General features: G+C 39.3%; 1 protein-coding gene across 4 annotated transcripts in view; it reads left to right on the forward strand.

The window, feature by feature from the left end:
- Window positions 1–15,579, forward strand: part of ST18 (ST18 C2H2C-type zinc finger transcription factor) — a 113,355-nt gene extending 97,776 nt beyond the window's left edge. For 3 of the 4 annotated variants that reach the window (XM_036099463.2, XM_036099466.2, XM_078072389.1), the window contains 4 exons: window positions 1,665–1,753; window positions 8,596–8,699; window positions 10,431–10,574; window positions 12,762–15,578. In XM_036099463.2, the coding sequence (XP_035955356.1) occupies window positions 1,665–1,753; window positions 8,596–8,699; window positions 10,431–10,574; window positions 12,762–12,902 (478 nt within the window). In that variant the 3' untranslated portion in view covers window positions 12,903–15,578. Of the gene's footprint in view, window positions 1–1,664; window positions 1,754–8,595; window positions 8,700–10,430; window positions 10,575–12,761 lie in introns of all 4 variants that reach the window. The other variant, XM_078072390.1, reaches the window with a different exon arrangement.
- The last annotated feature ends 763 nt before the right edge of the window (window positions 15,580–16,342 follow it).

The following is a 16,342-nucleotide window of genomic DNA, read 5'->3' on the forward strand; positions in this document are numbered from 1 at the left end:
AACTGAGCCACCCAGGCGCCCCACTACAGGTCACCTTTAAAATCCAGCTTACCAACTAAATATTAATTCTGTTCATGACCGTTTTCTGAGAGCACAATACGTGACATAAAATAAGACAGACTTGGGCAAACTTTTCAGAAAAAGAGAAAAGATAATGAAGCTTATATAGGCCACACTTTACAGTGAAGCTTACAAAATAGGAAAATCCGGTTCATTGTTCTCATTGTGCTTTTTCAGTATTTTCTTTTCCTGTGTTAAATATTTCATAATTTATCAAATTTTGGCAAACCACATAGCCTTCTTTTTCTATGTAGCATTACATATCTATTATTTTTTAGATTTCATATAATCTTCATATAGAATAACTTTGAATTCGCTTAAAAATACATTCATGGAGCGCCTGGGTGGCACAGTTGGTTAAGCGACTGACTCTTGGTTTCAGCTCAGGTCATGATCTCAGGGTCATGAGATCAGGCCCCACATCTGGCTCCATGCTCAGCAGGGAATCAGCTTGGGATTCTCTCTCTCCCTCTGCCTCTGCCTCTGCCCCTCCCCCCACTGAAATAAATAAATAAATCTTAAAAAAAAACATATTCATGTAGCAAACATTTATTAACAGCCATTCTTTAGAAATATTTCTTTTCACTTTGCCAAGTGTCCTAATGTTTGAATTGAAAATGATTATTTCGTACATGAATTGCAACCAAATTTCTGTGGGAAAAAATATTCTAAGTGGCTGATTGTGACAATTTTTAACATTATTTGAAAATTGTATCTCCAAAAATACAACAAAATTGCAAAAGAATGAATGGTTGCTTAGAACAACAAAATCATCTCATCATGTACTACAGCAAACAAGTTTTGTTCAGTGTTGTCATTATCATTTTGGTGCAATTTAAATAAAACAGATGACATTAAAGAAAGGAAGCACAGCTGAAGAATACAGAGATTAAGGAAAAGATGTAAACCCCGCTGCAATACAATACACCGCCCACAGAGAGCACATCTGAATATATTTATAGTGGTTCCTTTCAGAGTAGAGATTTTTTTTTAATAAAAAATAATGTTTTAAAAGTTAGAGAATAAATTAGAAATGTCCCCACGCCCAAATGGTATGCAATATACCTGTTTATTTTTATTATTTTGGGCTTGTATTATTTGGGGTCATGTTATTTTGGGTTTGTATTAATTTGAGTCATTCTGTAAAGACCAGACTACAGTACATAAAAAACAGGAAGAACTAGATTCTGCTTTATTATTCATGGAATTTTGACTAATTTGGAACAATTCTTAATTGTAATGTATATGTACCATTTTGCGCTTACAGAAAACAAAGTAACCACTCCTAAAAAAAGGCATTGTATGAATGCAGAATAGTAACATTTTAACAAAATTAATTATATGATAGTATCAGCAATAGCAATTTGAATTTTGATTTAAAGACCAAAAACACAAAACATAATTACATTATCTGAGGGCCTTGGCTTTCATGTTCATAAATATTACGTGTTATTTCTACAAAGAGACTGCAGATTATAACGTAATTAGTAGGCAAAGACCTAGTAAGTGGTGAATACAAAACTTTAATTTTTGAAAGAAGTAACATGTGTTAAAAAAAGAAGTAATATGTATTTCACACATTGGTATAATTTCTATCCTTACAGCTTATCTGGATGTCCTCTAAATGCACAAGCCATCAAAAAGGGCAAGGTCTCAGAAGAACTAATGACCATCAAGCTCAAAGCAACAGGCGGTAAGATCACAGGGCAGCTGCCTTCAGCTCAGGTCATGATCCTGGGGTCCTGGGATCGAGCCCCACATCAGGCTCCTTGCTCAGTGGGGAGACTGCTTCTCCCCTGCCTGCCATTCCCCCTGCTTGTGCTTGCTGTCTCTCTCTCTCGCTCTCTCTGTGTCAAATAAATAAATAATATCTTTAAAACAAAAACAAAAACAAAACAAAACAAAACAAAAGATCACAGGGCTAGAGGCTGCCATCCCCACCAAGGTCTCAGCCGTAGCTCCCCAAAGCGTTCGCATGCCTAATTATTCTCTATATGGGAAGTGCAATTTTAATATACAAGACGGATGCTTTCCTTGAATTTGAACTAAAACTATAACTTCATCTAAAAAACAATTTCTTGGGTTTTTTTCTTTCCTTTTTCATAAGTATCTCTAACACAGAAAATCAAGCATTGCTATTCGAAGGATTAAGACACACCGGCTGAACTTTTGTCCTTCGGTCCTCAAAATGACACCTTTTGCATGAGCATGTGTGTGTGTTGGGGAGGGGGGTTTCCTGGTGTAAACCTTCTATCAAATTTCAAGAAATACAGTTTTTGGCTTCTGTCTTTGACTCCTTAAATTTTGTTCCATCCTGAAAATATTTTTATGATGAATCTGGATGATTTAAATTTATATCTATATTTCCCTAGTGTCAATGCCTTATAGAAGTTAATAGATGCAGTTTCTGAGCTCTATCTTCGGATCCTCCAATTTTCCTTTGATTCTTGAGTGCTTTTCCTAAGATTTCTCATCAATATCATCTCAGGCACATGTTGTTTCCTTAGATCATCATTCTAAAGCGTCTAGAAACAATACCAAAGCATTGTTTTGCTTTGGAGATTGATTTGATGGTGTTTTTGGCACATAACTGGAATGGAGTAACTGTTTTTACCTTATTTCTTTGAAAGCATTGCCCAATCTTTTTAATTTGCCTATGATTTTTTTTTAAAAAAGAAGATATGCAGTATCTGAGCGAGGGAAGCACTTTTGAGCTTCCTACTATTTCCCTTCTGAGGCTTTCATCTGTCAGATGCATTATCTAAAGTGGCCCCTTAGGGGTCTGCTCTCCCTCATGGGGCCACCACTAAGAGGTGAGGGGGGTAAATTTGCCTGTGGAGGAGGAATAAAACCTCGGGAGGTTAGGGACTCTGCTGGACATTCTTTCCAACATTTAGATGCTCAGTAAAAGTGCTTACTCCAGATGTTTTCATTGGAAATACTGCCCACTTCTCAACTGCCTTTTAGCACATTTTCTGTGAAACTGGCACAATTTAATATTTATTTATTTATTTATATGTCACCTTTCAAGCAATAGTTAAATGATGGGGAGTGCAATGCTACATTTAGAAAAAGCTACTTAGAAGTTAATTCAAAAAAATGAGACAAAAGGAGATCAAAGATAAGAAAGCAAGGTGGATCAAGCCTGAGGATAATAGCAGGAATGTACCCATTTCCCAGTGGGTAAAAAGGGATCTCAGATTTGACTCTCAGCTTTTTAGATGCCAAAGTAAAAGGAGAATATAATCACTATGAGAATCACACTGTCATTGAGTAAATTCAAAGCAAAACTTTCTCTGGAAGTGAGTGCATGAAGAAAATATTTCCTATGAGTTTTCATCATAAGAACACCAGCAACACCTTTAACAGTAAATATAATAGAAATCACAGACTGTTCCTAATAAAGATAAGATCAAGACAGTAAGCTGTCGGCACTACAGCAAATTACAGTGAAGCTTTGCAGAGTGCCAGTGAGATGTGGGCCAGGTGCACACAGCTCCACTGGGTTGCTCAAACCCCCTAGTAGATGGTTATAGTAACCTGGGAGCAGCTGGACTGCACACACATCCTTTGAAGGGTGCTTTTTAACTTGAGCATCTTCAGCTGAGCTTTCAAAGGACGTGGAGCAGCAGCAAGATGGCTGGAACTCATTGACAAGTGTCTGAAGTGTATTTATTCTAAATGGGCCAGGAAACTGGAAAATTACACGTTTTCATAATCTAAGAAGCTAGGGGCTGATGCTTATCTGAAGCCTGAGAACCTACAATGACTTGTGTGTGAAGAAAAATCCACCTGAGTTCAAGTCAGTGGTCAGTGGAGGGTCAGGGAGGACCTAAAGTCATTTGAGGTCTTCTCTAACGATGTGCCATCCCCATAGTCCCCTACCTTAAAGCTTGGACACGGGCATGTTTCCCTGGATTATTTATAAAACAAGTATAACCCCACATTCCCCAGATCCTAAAAAGAAATCAAATTGCAATAAACTATAAAGTGCACATGACTTTAAACTTCTTGGTGTGCTATATTAAGTTAAAATAGGTACAAATCATTCAGGCAATTGGTTGGATTACATAACATGTACAAACCAGTTAAAACATGGAAGGTCAACACCAAAAATGTTTACATTTATTTTAGAAGAATCGATCTTTAGTTCTCCCTCCTTGCCATAATTAAATTGCCATGCTAATTTTTTAAAGACCATTACTGGTCCTTGATAATAAAATTAGAACATCTGTACATGAGTAAATACTTGCCTTTCTGTTCTTTGTGATATAAATAAAAGTTATAGTGGTTGACCTATGTATATGTTCTTATATTTAGTAGATCCTTCTAGTTCTTTCCATGTGGCAAAGTACCATGCTGTAAATATTGTGATACATTATTCTTTTCTGGATAGAACTCTATTTAAAGCCCCTTATAAGTTGAGCATATCTGCTATATACAAGTATTTACATCCCTTACAAGCTTATACAGAATATAAAGTATTATTATAAATTATGTAATCCCTAATTATGTATATTAGGCATAGATTTGTACCAACTAAAGAAAGCATATTCTTTTGCTTTTAAACAGGTACACCCTATAAAGGAACAGGGCCACTGAAATAGTTCCACTAAAATATTTAGTGGAAAGTTTATACGGTTTCTTTGGTCAACAACACATGGCTAGTCTAACCCAGCACTCTATTTCTACTCTCTATTCTATTTTGTATATTTTTGTCAAGGAACATCAGTGCAAACATTTAATTGATAATTTCAAAGCAGATTAAATAGCCACGAGTAAAGGTAGCATTATAATGGTTAAGAGAACATATTCTGGGACCAGAGAGCTTGTGTTTTGAATCCCAGCTCTACTGCTTACTACTTAACCTCTTCATGCCTTGGTTTTCCCATCCACAAAATGAGGTAAGAAGTGTATCTGCCTCTTGGGATCCTTAAGAGAATCAAATGGGTTCATATTTGCAAGTGTGGTGTGAAATTCAAAATCTGTGGTATCTTCTCAGTTCTACTCTGGAGGAGGCTCTTAAAGACTGTGTGGAGAGGAGGTTGACAGATAAATAGATGGACAGAAATAGACAAGGTAATGTATTCATGGAAAAAAATTACAAAGAGATTGGCTAAAATGCCTACCCTCCCAATAAAATAAAATAAAATATCTCCCCAAATCCCAGAAATCATAACGAAAACGTTAGTTCACTTATTCATTAATTGCCTGAGAATTTATGGAGTGCCTATTATGTGTTAGATCCTGACACAATGTTTCTTTTTTGAGGTCTCATCTCATGATCATACCTTCCCCATAGGTTTCCAGGTACCTTTTGTTGTTAGGCATCTTCCAGATGGCCCCATCTTGATCAAGAGGCTTGAATGTCTGCACTAACATTGGATGCCAGGGGAATGTAATACTAACTAGAGCTCAGTACCAAGAACCTGGGCTCTCAGAGTCTTCTCACAAGCATCCATGACTTAACAGCCAAATTTAAACTTTTGATTTTCCTGCTGGAAGCTTCTGCTTCATCGCCGGAACACCAGTAGTTGTCCAGCTGCTTGAGCAGAAACAGTCTTCCTTGATTCCTCCCTTCACTCATCCCCTTCCTCCCATTCATCACAAGCACTGCAAATCCCACCAAATCTTTTATGTTGAGTCCACTTCTATTACCCTTACTTCCACTACCATGGGGCAAAGGACCATCAGATGAGCCAGGACCCCAGTGATAATCTCCTCACCTGTCTTCTGGTTTCTGCTCTGTCTCCCTTTCACCCCATTCTCTACCCAGAACTGAGTTATGCTTTTGAGAAGCCAACCAGATCACATCAACTCCCTGCTTAAAATTCTTCACTGGCTCCCAGTGCACGGAGAATAAACCCAAGCTCTTTGTGAGGTCCCCCATGACCTGTTTCCTCTCTCATGAGGGCTTTCTTACAGTCCTGGGAGCAGAATTCCCATTCCTTTCTCATCCCAGGCTTCTGTGCTTTCTACTCCCTCCCCTGAGATGCTCATCCCAACCCAATTCCAAGCCTTTCATGTGCCTGACTTTTTACTGAATCAGTAAAGTCTCAGATTAAAAGAGGCTTCCCCAGTGAGGGTTCTCAAAGCACCCTGCTTGTTTCCTTCATAGCTCTTCATATTTCATCCGTGCTTCCTTGCTTATTGTCTTCCTCACCAGATATTATGTAAGAAAATACCATCTTCTGAAGTGGAATTTTATTGCAAAGAGACAAAAAGGAAAAACAATTTGGCAAAGAAATATAGCATTAGAAGTTTTCATTTGCAGGGTGCCTGGGTGGCTCAGTCATTAAGCGTCTGCCTTCTGCTCAGGTCATGATCCCAGAGTCCTGGGATCGAGTCCCACATCGGGCTCCCCGCTCCGCGGGAAGCCTGCTTCTCCCTCTCCCACTCCCCCTGTGTGTTCCCTCTCTGGCTGTGTCTCCCTGTCAAATAAATAAAATCTTTTTTTTTTTTTAAAAAGAAGTTTTCATTTGCTCAAACCAGAAGAATTTCAAGTGTTGATAGCACGCAAAATACGTGTTTAATTGATAATCTATGCTCCCTGGTGTTGTCAAAAACAAGTATTTCAATCCCACTCATCTGAGAAAAGATCCTGTTCTAGAATAATAACTAGTAAAACTTGGTGCTCAGAATGCAATGCAATTCCCTAGATACAGCCAGCCAATTCAGAATAAATCCCATGTCCCGGATATTACACAGCCATTAGTGTGGTCCTGAGTAATTGTTTATTGTTTTCTTAGGAGCTGTGTCACACCGTTGACTCATATTCAAATTGATCAAGGTACTAAAATACCTGGATCTTAGTTGTTGGTTTGCTTTTCTTCTTTATTGAATCTCAGAGCCCTGTATTAGGTCAATCTCGTGACATAATGTCTTTATTGGTGCATCCGTAGCCCACTTAATTTAGGTAGTTAGTTACTTATAATAAAGCAGTAAGTACCCACAAAACAGCCACCTGTTTTATCAAGCTTTATGTAAACAGTCAGGGCTTACATTTTTCTTAACATGTTATTGGTAAGAGTCATCCATGCTCTTTGGCAGGCATGCGGTGTGTTTCCAAGCTGGGCTTTTGTGAATGTGTTGTGTTCGTCTTGTGCGTGCCTCCTCTTGTGCACCTGCAGCCATTTGTCTCAGGTGTGTACTTAGGGGTGGAATTGCTGGGTCACAGAGCACTGTGAAGTTCACCTTCAGGGGACAGTGAACTGTTTTCCATAATAGTAACCACAGGGCAGTGTGAGAGGCTAGAACTCTTTCAAACAAATTGTCAATTCCCTCATTCTTGCTGTCATGAATTCAATCCTATTAAATCCAAATGCAGAAGTTTACATTTATCCCTCCTAATTGTCATCTCTTTGGTTCAGATTCGTTATTTGGGACTGTTAAACTCACCTCACGTCCTGCTTCTGTCCTCTTTAATATGAGCTAGCAGGGGCGCCTGGGTGGCTCAGTTGTTAAGCGTCTGCCTTCAGCTCAGGTCATGATCCCAGGGTCCCGGGATGGAGCCCCACATTAGGCTCCCTGCTTGGCGGGAAGCCTGGTTTTCCCTCTCCCACTCCCCATGCTTGTGTTCCTGCTCTCGCTGTCTCTCTCTCTGTCAAATAAATAAATAAAATCTTTAAAAAAAATAATATGAGCTACCATTCCCAGCTTTAAAAAAATACTTAAAATGCATTCATATTCCTTCTATAAAATAGTGATGGGAAATAACTCCCATTCATTGAGACCCTACTGTACGTTCAGCACTTTATAATTTACTGCATTAATTCTCACAACATAGATTTTATGCCTAATTTTATTGAAGAGGAAAATGGGGCACAAAGAAATTAAGTAAGTTGTGCAGGTTCAAGAACAAGAGTCAAGGCCAGCATTTGAACTCCGAAGCCCATGTTCCTTCTCCTAGATTGCATTTCTCCTTATCCAACTCTACATAGGGAACCCAAATTCTGTGTCCCTGGACTCTAAGCCCCCTGCCAGCACCCCAGCTCTGCCTCCAGTGATGGTTCATAAGGTCCCACACAGTTAATAAACATACAATTAATCAGCATAATTCGTGCCATAACTGTTCTTCAACACTGTGTACGAGAGGGTGCATGGGCTCTGGAATTCATTCCTAGCTTTGCTATTACTCTGGACACAGGCAGGTTATGCAGCTTCTGTCAGTGAAGAGTGTGGCCTCATTTAGCTTCTCTAGGACTCAGTGTCTTCATATGTGAAAAGGGTATACTGGAACATGCCCCATAGCGTCCAGTGAAGTTTAAATGAGAAATTATCTGCAGACATGTTTAGCATCATACCTGGAACATAACGGCGCTACATTAAATGGTATTACTTTTCTACTCCCTTTTCTTACAAAGGAACTCTTTAACCCACTTTTTTAGACTCTTGGATATGGATTTGGGTAAAAATTCAACATTTCAAATTAAAGTCTAATTTTCACTTAGCAAACCACAAATTTAAACATAAAATGACTCATATTGTCACTGTCTCATATTTTCTGTTTGACTCCGATAGTCTGATTTTTTGTAGGTTTAGAGAGTGATGAAGAAATTAGGCATTTGGATGAAGAAATAAAGGAACTAAATGAATCCAACCTTAAAATTGAAGCAGATATGATGAAACTTCAGACGCAGGTAAAAACAACAATAACACAACAGAAAAGCTATTAGTTATCTTTAAAGTGATTGCAATCATTAGTAGAAGCAAAACATTAAACTCTTAAACGTTGTGTTAAAAAATAAACTGATACCTTACAATGAATACACTGAGCATGTCTCAATGACATCCTCACTGTAAAGCTTGGATAGGTAGATCACCCTGGGCCATGATTGATTGGGAACCTGTAGGCAAAGCTACTTATGTTTTTGCCTTGGGTGCATTAAAGGCTTTAGAAGCAAATAAAGCCAATCATCCTGCGTAAGTAGAGTCCTGCAGAGCACATGGTGCATTAGAAAAATTGTCACAAGAAGGTATGAGATTAGTTAGTTTTATTCAAAATTCAAATAAACAGAGCAACTTTTCACATTTAATTTTGGAGGTTTTTCTGGATAGATTCTTAATGAAAAATCCAAGCAGTTTCTCAATTCTGTATTCCCCTATGTAATATGTGCCCCATCCCCTGACTAGATTTACCCAAATGGAAAATAAAAGTTCAGTCTAGGAGTTTGTTTTTTTAAAAAACACTAATAATGACTATATTGCAACAAATCAGAAGGAAAAGTGAGACAAAGCCTGGACAGAAGTTTCTTTCCCCCTTCTGTCCTATCCTGAAACTCAGGGTTTTGGGGCCTCTGGTTACTGATCTCAGAAGTCCTCACTCACAGCAGCTTCAGACAGAACGTTTCAGTCCATCTGAAATGCAGGTTTGGTTTCCTTACCCAGAGCTTAATGTCTAGAAGGGGGAGACAGATAATAACAAAAAAGAATCATCAGTGACTAATCACACTGGATGGGACAAGGGCACAGGGCTAGATTTCAATATAAAATAGGATGGCCGGCTGGCCTCAGGAAGGACACATGTTGGCAGAGACTTGAGAAGCTGAGGGAGGCAGTCAAACAGGTATGGGGGCCGAGTGTTTCAAACAGTGAAAACCACAAGTGCAGGACCCCTAAATCTTGAGAAGGCTCAGAGTTCTGAGAAAGATCAGAGTACGCACGGCTGCAGGCAAGCGAGCAAGTGGGGGGAATCACAGGAGATGAGTCCCAGAGGTAACACATGGAGCACCCAGGTCGTTTTTATTCTGAACGAATGTAGAACCATTACGGGGTTTTGAGCCAATGGTTAAACCCAATCATATTTGACCTATAATCTGACTTACATTTTAAGAGACTTGTACTGGTAGCTGTGTTGAAGACAGGCCAAGAAGAGATTGCGTGGGGCCAAGCCAGGTGCAGGGTCACCTATGAGAAGGCAGTCACAGTCCCTTGGGTGGCTGGGCCCAGGGGCCAGCAGCGCAGGTGAGGACAGTGTCCATCTTGGATGTTGTGAAGGAAGAGCCCAGTGGATTTAAAGTATGAGAGACAGAGAGCCTTCAGAGATACCTCGGAGGCCTGAGTGATGTTCAAGTTGAGGAGGTGAGGACTGCGTGTGGATCAGGTTTGGGGAAAGTAGCAAAGGCTCACTCTTGAACATGCTGAGCTTGAGATAGCCACCATGTAGCCATGTGGAGATGTGGAATTTGCAACTCATGGGAGAAGTCTGGGCTAGAGATGTAAACTTGGGAATGTGATTCCAAAACTTAAAACAATGTGGCGGGTTGCAGTTTTATGAGGGGAAGTTGCAGAGTACGCACTACTTGGCAGTCAGGTTCAGCGGATGCCTTCAGAATCCAGCTGCTCACATTCCCAGGTTATTTCCATTTCAGATCACATCTATGGAGAGCAACCTAAAGACCATAGAGGAGGAGAACAGGCTCATAGAGCAGAACAATGAGAGCCTGCTGAAGGAGCTGGCGGGCCTGAGCCAAGCCCTCATCTCCAGCCTTGCCGACATTCAGCTCCCACAGATGGTAAGTCCAAGGCAGGGCCTTGGCTGCTCCATCGCAGCGCAGTCACCACGAGGGCTGCCCGTCAGCAGCCGCACAGGTGCGGCGCCCGCTCCGTCACGGCTGACATGTAACAACCTCCCTCACGGGGACCATGATAGATACGTACATTAAATTACATGAAGGCCAAGGGCTTTTGAAATTGCAGGAATCATTTAAAGGTGAGGGCTTATTTAAAACTTGCTTTATAATGTAATATGAAGGTCAGAGGCCAAAGCTCCCTTACTAAAAATTTATTTCCAAATAGAAAGCTTAGAAGGTTTACAGCCATTTGTGCCGTCCACCCAACTCAAGAACTGTAAAAAAAAAAAAAGTGTTTTTAATTTGGCGTTAAGTAGGAAGAACATACTTAAGTTCTCATACGGAATAAAAAAGTGAGCAAGTCATCCTTATTTTCAAAATCTAAACATATATTTGAGTTTTGGCAACTATTTCAAATTCATAGATAATTAGTTCTGGTCACATTTTCATAAATATTACAAACATTTGGAAGAGAGGCTGCATTGTTGAATGCTTTTAATTTCCTTAGAACAAGTTTTTTAAAGCTGCAAATTTTATGTATGAATGATTTAAAGAAGCAGCAATTTAATGAAAAAATATGATTGGTTTACCTGAAAGCAATAAATCCCTCAATTTACCCAATTTTGCAGCATGGAGCCCTCATCTTACCCAATTCCAAATGTGTCTCTTGACAATACAAAAAAAAAAAAAAATCGATAATGTAATAATAAGGAACACAAAGGACAATAAATTATTACTTTATGGCCAGTATTAAGGTAAATTATTGGATATTATTATATTATTTATGAATATTTGTCTAATTCATACTTGAAATTTGTGTTCATTACTATGTTTTCCTTCACAAATGCCATAAAAAGAATCGTTACCATTCAAGAGAACTTGTACTTTGTAGAGCTATATGCAAGGCAACCTAGTGGTGATTTTTAGGGCTGATTACACTAAATGTTCACACAGACAACAAAGACTGAGCCTTGGCCTTCCCATTCTGTAATTGAGGAAATCAGAGCTCAGAGTTCATGTAATTTGATCAAGGCTCCAAAGCCAGATGAGCCTGGCTTTTTTGTGTGGCCTTCATCCACTCTGCCGCCTGGGTCCTGGTCCAGTTACAAACTCTCCAAGAAACGCATGACACAGCAAGGGCCGAAACTGAAAGGGAGCAGAAAACCATGGTTAGACAATACTCATAATTCAGTATTTTACTGAGCACAGCAAGATAATCTTCAGATTTAGCAATACCTACCTTCTAAATAACAGCAATAACGATAGCATCCGCTATAGCTCTAGTATTTAGACCTTCTAAAAATCCTTTCTTCCAAGCATTTTGTGAAGCAAGTAAAGCACATGTCACATTGTTTTCAAAAAGGTGGGAAAACGGAGGCACCCTGAAATGGTTAGTAGCATGCCCTCTGTGTCATGCATTTCCTTCAGGCGCACGTGCAATTTACACGGATCAAGTGGCCACTCTCTGAAGCACCGCGTTAGGCGAAGGAGCTACCAAAGCACACAAAAAGAATAAGAGATAAGCAGAGCTTGACTTGGTGAATCTGAAGTGCTACCTGGAACAGAGATAGAAAAATACAAGGTTATATTACAATGATGCCACAAGGGAAAAATGGCCAAAAAGGTCTCTGAGGATGAAAAAGGAAAAATTTCCACCTGGTTAGTGAGCAGCTTGCTCAGATCTTACGTGCCTTAAATTCCAGCCCAGTGCTGTCAAAGGAACCACCTGGCTCAAGCAAAGCCTTCCTCCATAGCCTCTCCAACATTCCCCTTGCGCAGACAGGAGGTCTGTGTTACGCTGAGCATGTGCAATTGAAGCTGAGGTGGCCTCTCCATAGAAGTAGTGCAGCTTTGAGGGGTCCAGTTCAGTAGCCAGACATCTACCTGATGCAGCTCCAAATTGACCACAAAATATTGACAATCACAGCAATCCCATTAATGGAGTGAAGAGTGAACAGATGAATCCCAACACACTCAGTCTCTCTCCATCTCCCCAAACTCCAGCAGTCATATGGATCCTTACCTTCCCTTTACAACTCTGGAGTCACTGATACTCTTTGTGTTACTCGGTCCTCTTTTGTCCTAGCCTGAGTGACTCTGATTGGTTCAATGTGTTTTGTCTTCATTTAGGGGCCTATCAGTGAGCAGAATTTTGAAGCATATGTAAATACACTCACAGACATGTACAGCAATCTGGAACGGGACTATTCCCCGGAATGCAAAGCTCTGCTGGAAAGTATCAAACAGGCAGTGAAGGGCATCCATGTGTAGGACCACCGCGCTGCCGGGCAACAGAAATTACAAACAGCAGTTAACATAGACGGATCTGGAAGGGGCTCCTGTGCTGCTAAGGCACGTAGGTTGCCGTACTGCATTTACAATTGCAACATTGCACTAATTTTTTTCCCCCAGCTGACATAAAAAGGAAAGAAAAACTATGATAGACTCTTTGGATTAAAAGCAATGCAGTCAAATACTAGATCTTATTTATTTTCATATGTTTTAATTTTATTTCTTCATTGCACTCTTTTGGGTTTTTTTTTTGTAAAGTATATGTAAAATAAATGTGACATTTTTATATTTTATTTATTTCTAATCAAAGAGTTTTTTATCTTTTAACTGCATTTTGAAGTCTGCCATATTTTTACAAGTGTGTTTATTAATTTATTTTCCAATAGAATTTAAATAGAAATGCTATTCTCAAATCACATACCTTGCTGGGTTTAAATGAGAAAACAAAACAGTAAGAAGGAAATCCTTGTCTAAGGACTGCACTATGGTCCAGTTTGATTTTTATTGCACACTTCTTTTCCTCCCTTTCACTGGCTTTTGTATTTATAAATGGGCTTGCCGTGAGGTGCAGGGAAGAAATAAGAAGATAAATGGCGCCCACTAGTGGGAAATGCGCACTCACAGAAGCACAGTGTACTGGAAAACAGCCTGTTCAGAATTTGTTAGCAATAATTAAATAGAGCAATCAGCAAAGTATTCGACTTGGCTGTACGGTTTTAGTTAATATGAATTATTTATTTGACATGTTTTAAAGAAACATAAGCTTTTTTAGTGATGCAGATTTGTCTGTTTGTTTTTCAAGTCATATCAGATAGTTGGCAACTCTTATCCCAAGATGAGAAATAAGAGTTGATGTGACCAGCCAGGCTTTCCTGCCATATGTTGGTACAATATACAAGTGACAATATTGATGTAGATTTGTACTTAGCAAATACAAACACATCCAAATGGAAAATTCTGTAGATACCATATCCCCTGAAATAGCATTTATCTTACTGGGTGGACTGGAAAGGAATGGGAAATATAGTAACACATGAAAAAAAAAACATTACTCCGATCCAAGTCATTACTTTCAGCGCTGGTGACATTGTCTTACCCTCCGTAGGCAACAGGGAAACTTTCAATTTGATAAAAATCTTTCCATAGAACTACAAGTGCTACAAAGTATACACATTCACACACACACAGAGACACACTCTCACACACTCACACACGCACGAAATCTTGAATTTCTGGATGGATCAGAGTTTAGTAGTTGCTATAGTAAAGGCAATGTCTATTTCAGGGATTGTAAAGTAGTGAAGCATTGTTTCAGAAGTTTTTTTATATTTATTTTTTTTAAGAAAAAGGTATAGACAACCAGCTAAACTGCCTTTTTGGTGTGCACACACACCTCGTGTGCAATGTGCCTCCGTGTAAATGGACACTTGAACTTAGTGTGGGCTTAATTTTCTGTGCTATAACAAAAGTGTTTATTTTTTATTAGCCTCATGGATATGTAGACTGAATGTGATGGCACTCACAGGCTTGATATATTCCACTGTTATTACTGTTACCTGCACAAACGAAAAGTAATATCAACAGTAATTCCACTCCCATGACACTGTGGTCATTGTTATGTACTAAGGTGGGGCTTATCTTCGGTTTGGGGTTCATTTGAACCCTTGAATCTTAGTTTAGTGAAAATGAGATGTCTGTTCTTAGGTAGGAACGGTGTTTATTTAAAAATCACTTTTAAAAAAAGAGCTACCATATGTGCTGTCTATTATAAATGGGACACCAAACAAAATTTTCTATTAAAGTTATGTACTTGCAAACATTTTGCTATACAGTACTTGATAGATGCATACAAATAAGTTCACTTATTACAAAGACAAAAGTTTAATTTGCTAAATATTTTAACAAGTTTGTTATATATTTTATTTAATTTAAAAGAAATCTCTTACCAACCTATGTATTTATTACTATAATTTACTATGACTTCGGGTTAATTTATTTGTGTTTGCATAGTTTGAGCAGACTGTTTTGTGAAGTATGTTTGTATTTATTTGCCTCCTTTGTACTTGATGTGTTTTGTAATGTGCACTGATTTTTTTCCTTTCGACTCTGTTAATGATAGATACTGTAAATTGGGTCTTTTGTAAACAACAAAAAGGCAATGATGTATGCATTTTTTTAATTTGAAGTAGCTTGTTTGTATACTGTTTCTTCAAACAATTAATATTTCTTACATCAAAGCAACAAAATTGTGTTCAGTGCTGTACATTTGGTGTATGGTAGGAAATAAAAATTGATAATGAGTTTTGCTGTGCTCTTTCTTGGGCCACTCTTTCGAGACCATTGTTGCCGTTCCGTGAAAAGCACTGTCTCGGAGGACCTCTGCTGAGGTGGACTACCCCAGTCAGGTAGTGCTGATGCATTTCGGTTCTGCCAACCAGTCTGCCTGCCTTATTATTTCATCCCTAGTGGACAGGATTTTTTGCCAACTGATAAGTTGTCACAGCCTTTGGCTCAGTAGACACATCCAGAACAGTGGCTACCTTTGATGTAAGGGAAAATTTGCTAGCACTAACAGGTGATTCACCTGTATCTAGCGAGCGATTAAGATACAGGCCCCACCCTGCTAATTGCTCGATTGCTTTGGGTACTTGAGTGTATCTCTATATTCGTACAAGCCAGCTGAATTCAAATTAAAGAAAAGTAATAATTAATTCTTGACAGAACCTCCTTTGCTTGTGTGTTTTTCCTATCTAATGTCAAACAGTCAGCTTAATTTAATTTTCCAGTTTCCGCCTAGATTTACACATCTCTAGGACTGGTTGACATTTATACTCAATGTGGTAAGACCCATGTAATCCATGTAATGAAGAAAAATTGACTGAAGAGAAGTCTGGATCCCCAGAGAACGCCAGGGCTGTACTTGGGTAGACCTATGCGGGACAGGGCTTGGCACACAGCCCCTAATGCACAAGATAGCCTGCTCTGAGTCACCAAATCCATTCGTACCAAACGTGCGTACGATACACCCTGTGAAAACAGATCACAAGATGCAAATCTGCTCAGCTGTGTTCTTAGCTCACCCTTCGCAGAGGATGTGTATCTTACCCTGACTGCGATTTCTCATCAGGAACTGGCATCTGTGTCCCTATCTCCCAACATATCAGGAGTACCAGTCCTATTGGAAATAAGAGAGTGATCGCTAGGCTTCATACATTCATACAATAGAGGTTTAATTCGAGGATGTTTATGCCAGGCCCACTTCCTGGCTTCCACATCCATTCAACCCAGTGAGGGACAATGGAATGAGTGACAGGTACTGTGATGGCCGTGTGTACGGGCTCCTGTGGAAACAGTGTGCAGAGGCACCTAACAAACTCCATTCCCGGAAAAGTGCCGGTGACGGGTGCGGGGCAGGTTCC

The sequence above is a fragment of the Halichoerus grypus genome, chromosome 5, assembly GCF_964656455.1.
Source record: "Halichoerus grypus chromosome 5, mHalGry1.hap1.1, whole genome shotgun sequence".
Taxonomy (NCBI): domain Eukaryota; kingdom Metazoa; phylum Chordata; class Mammalia; order Carnivora; family Phocidae; genus Halichoerus; species Halichoerus grypus.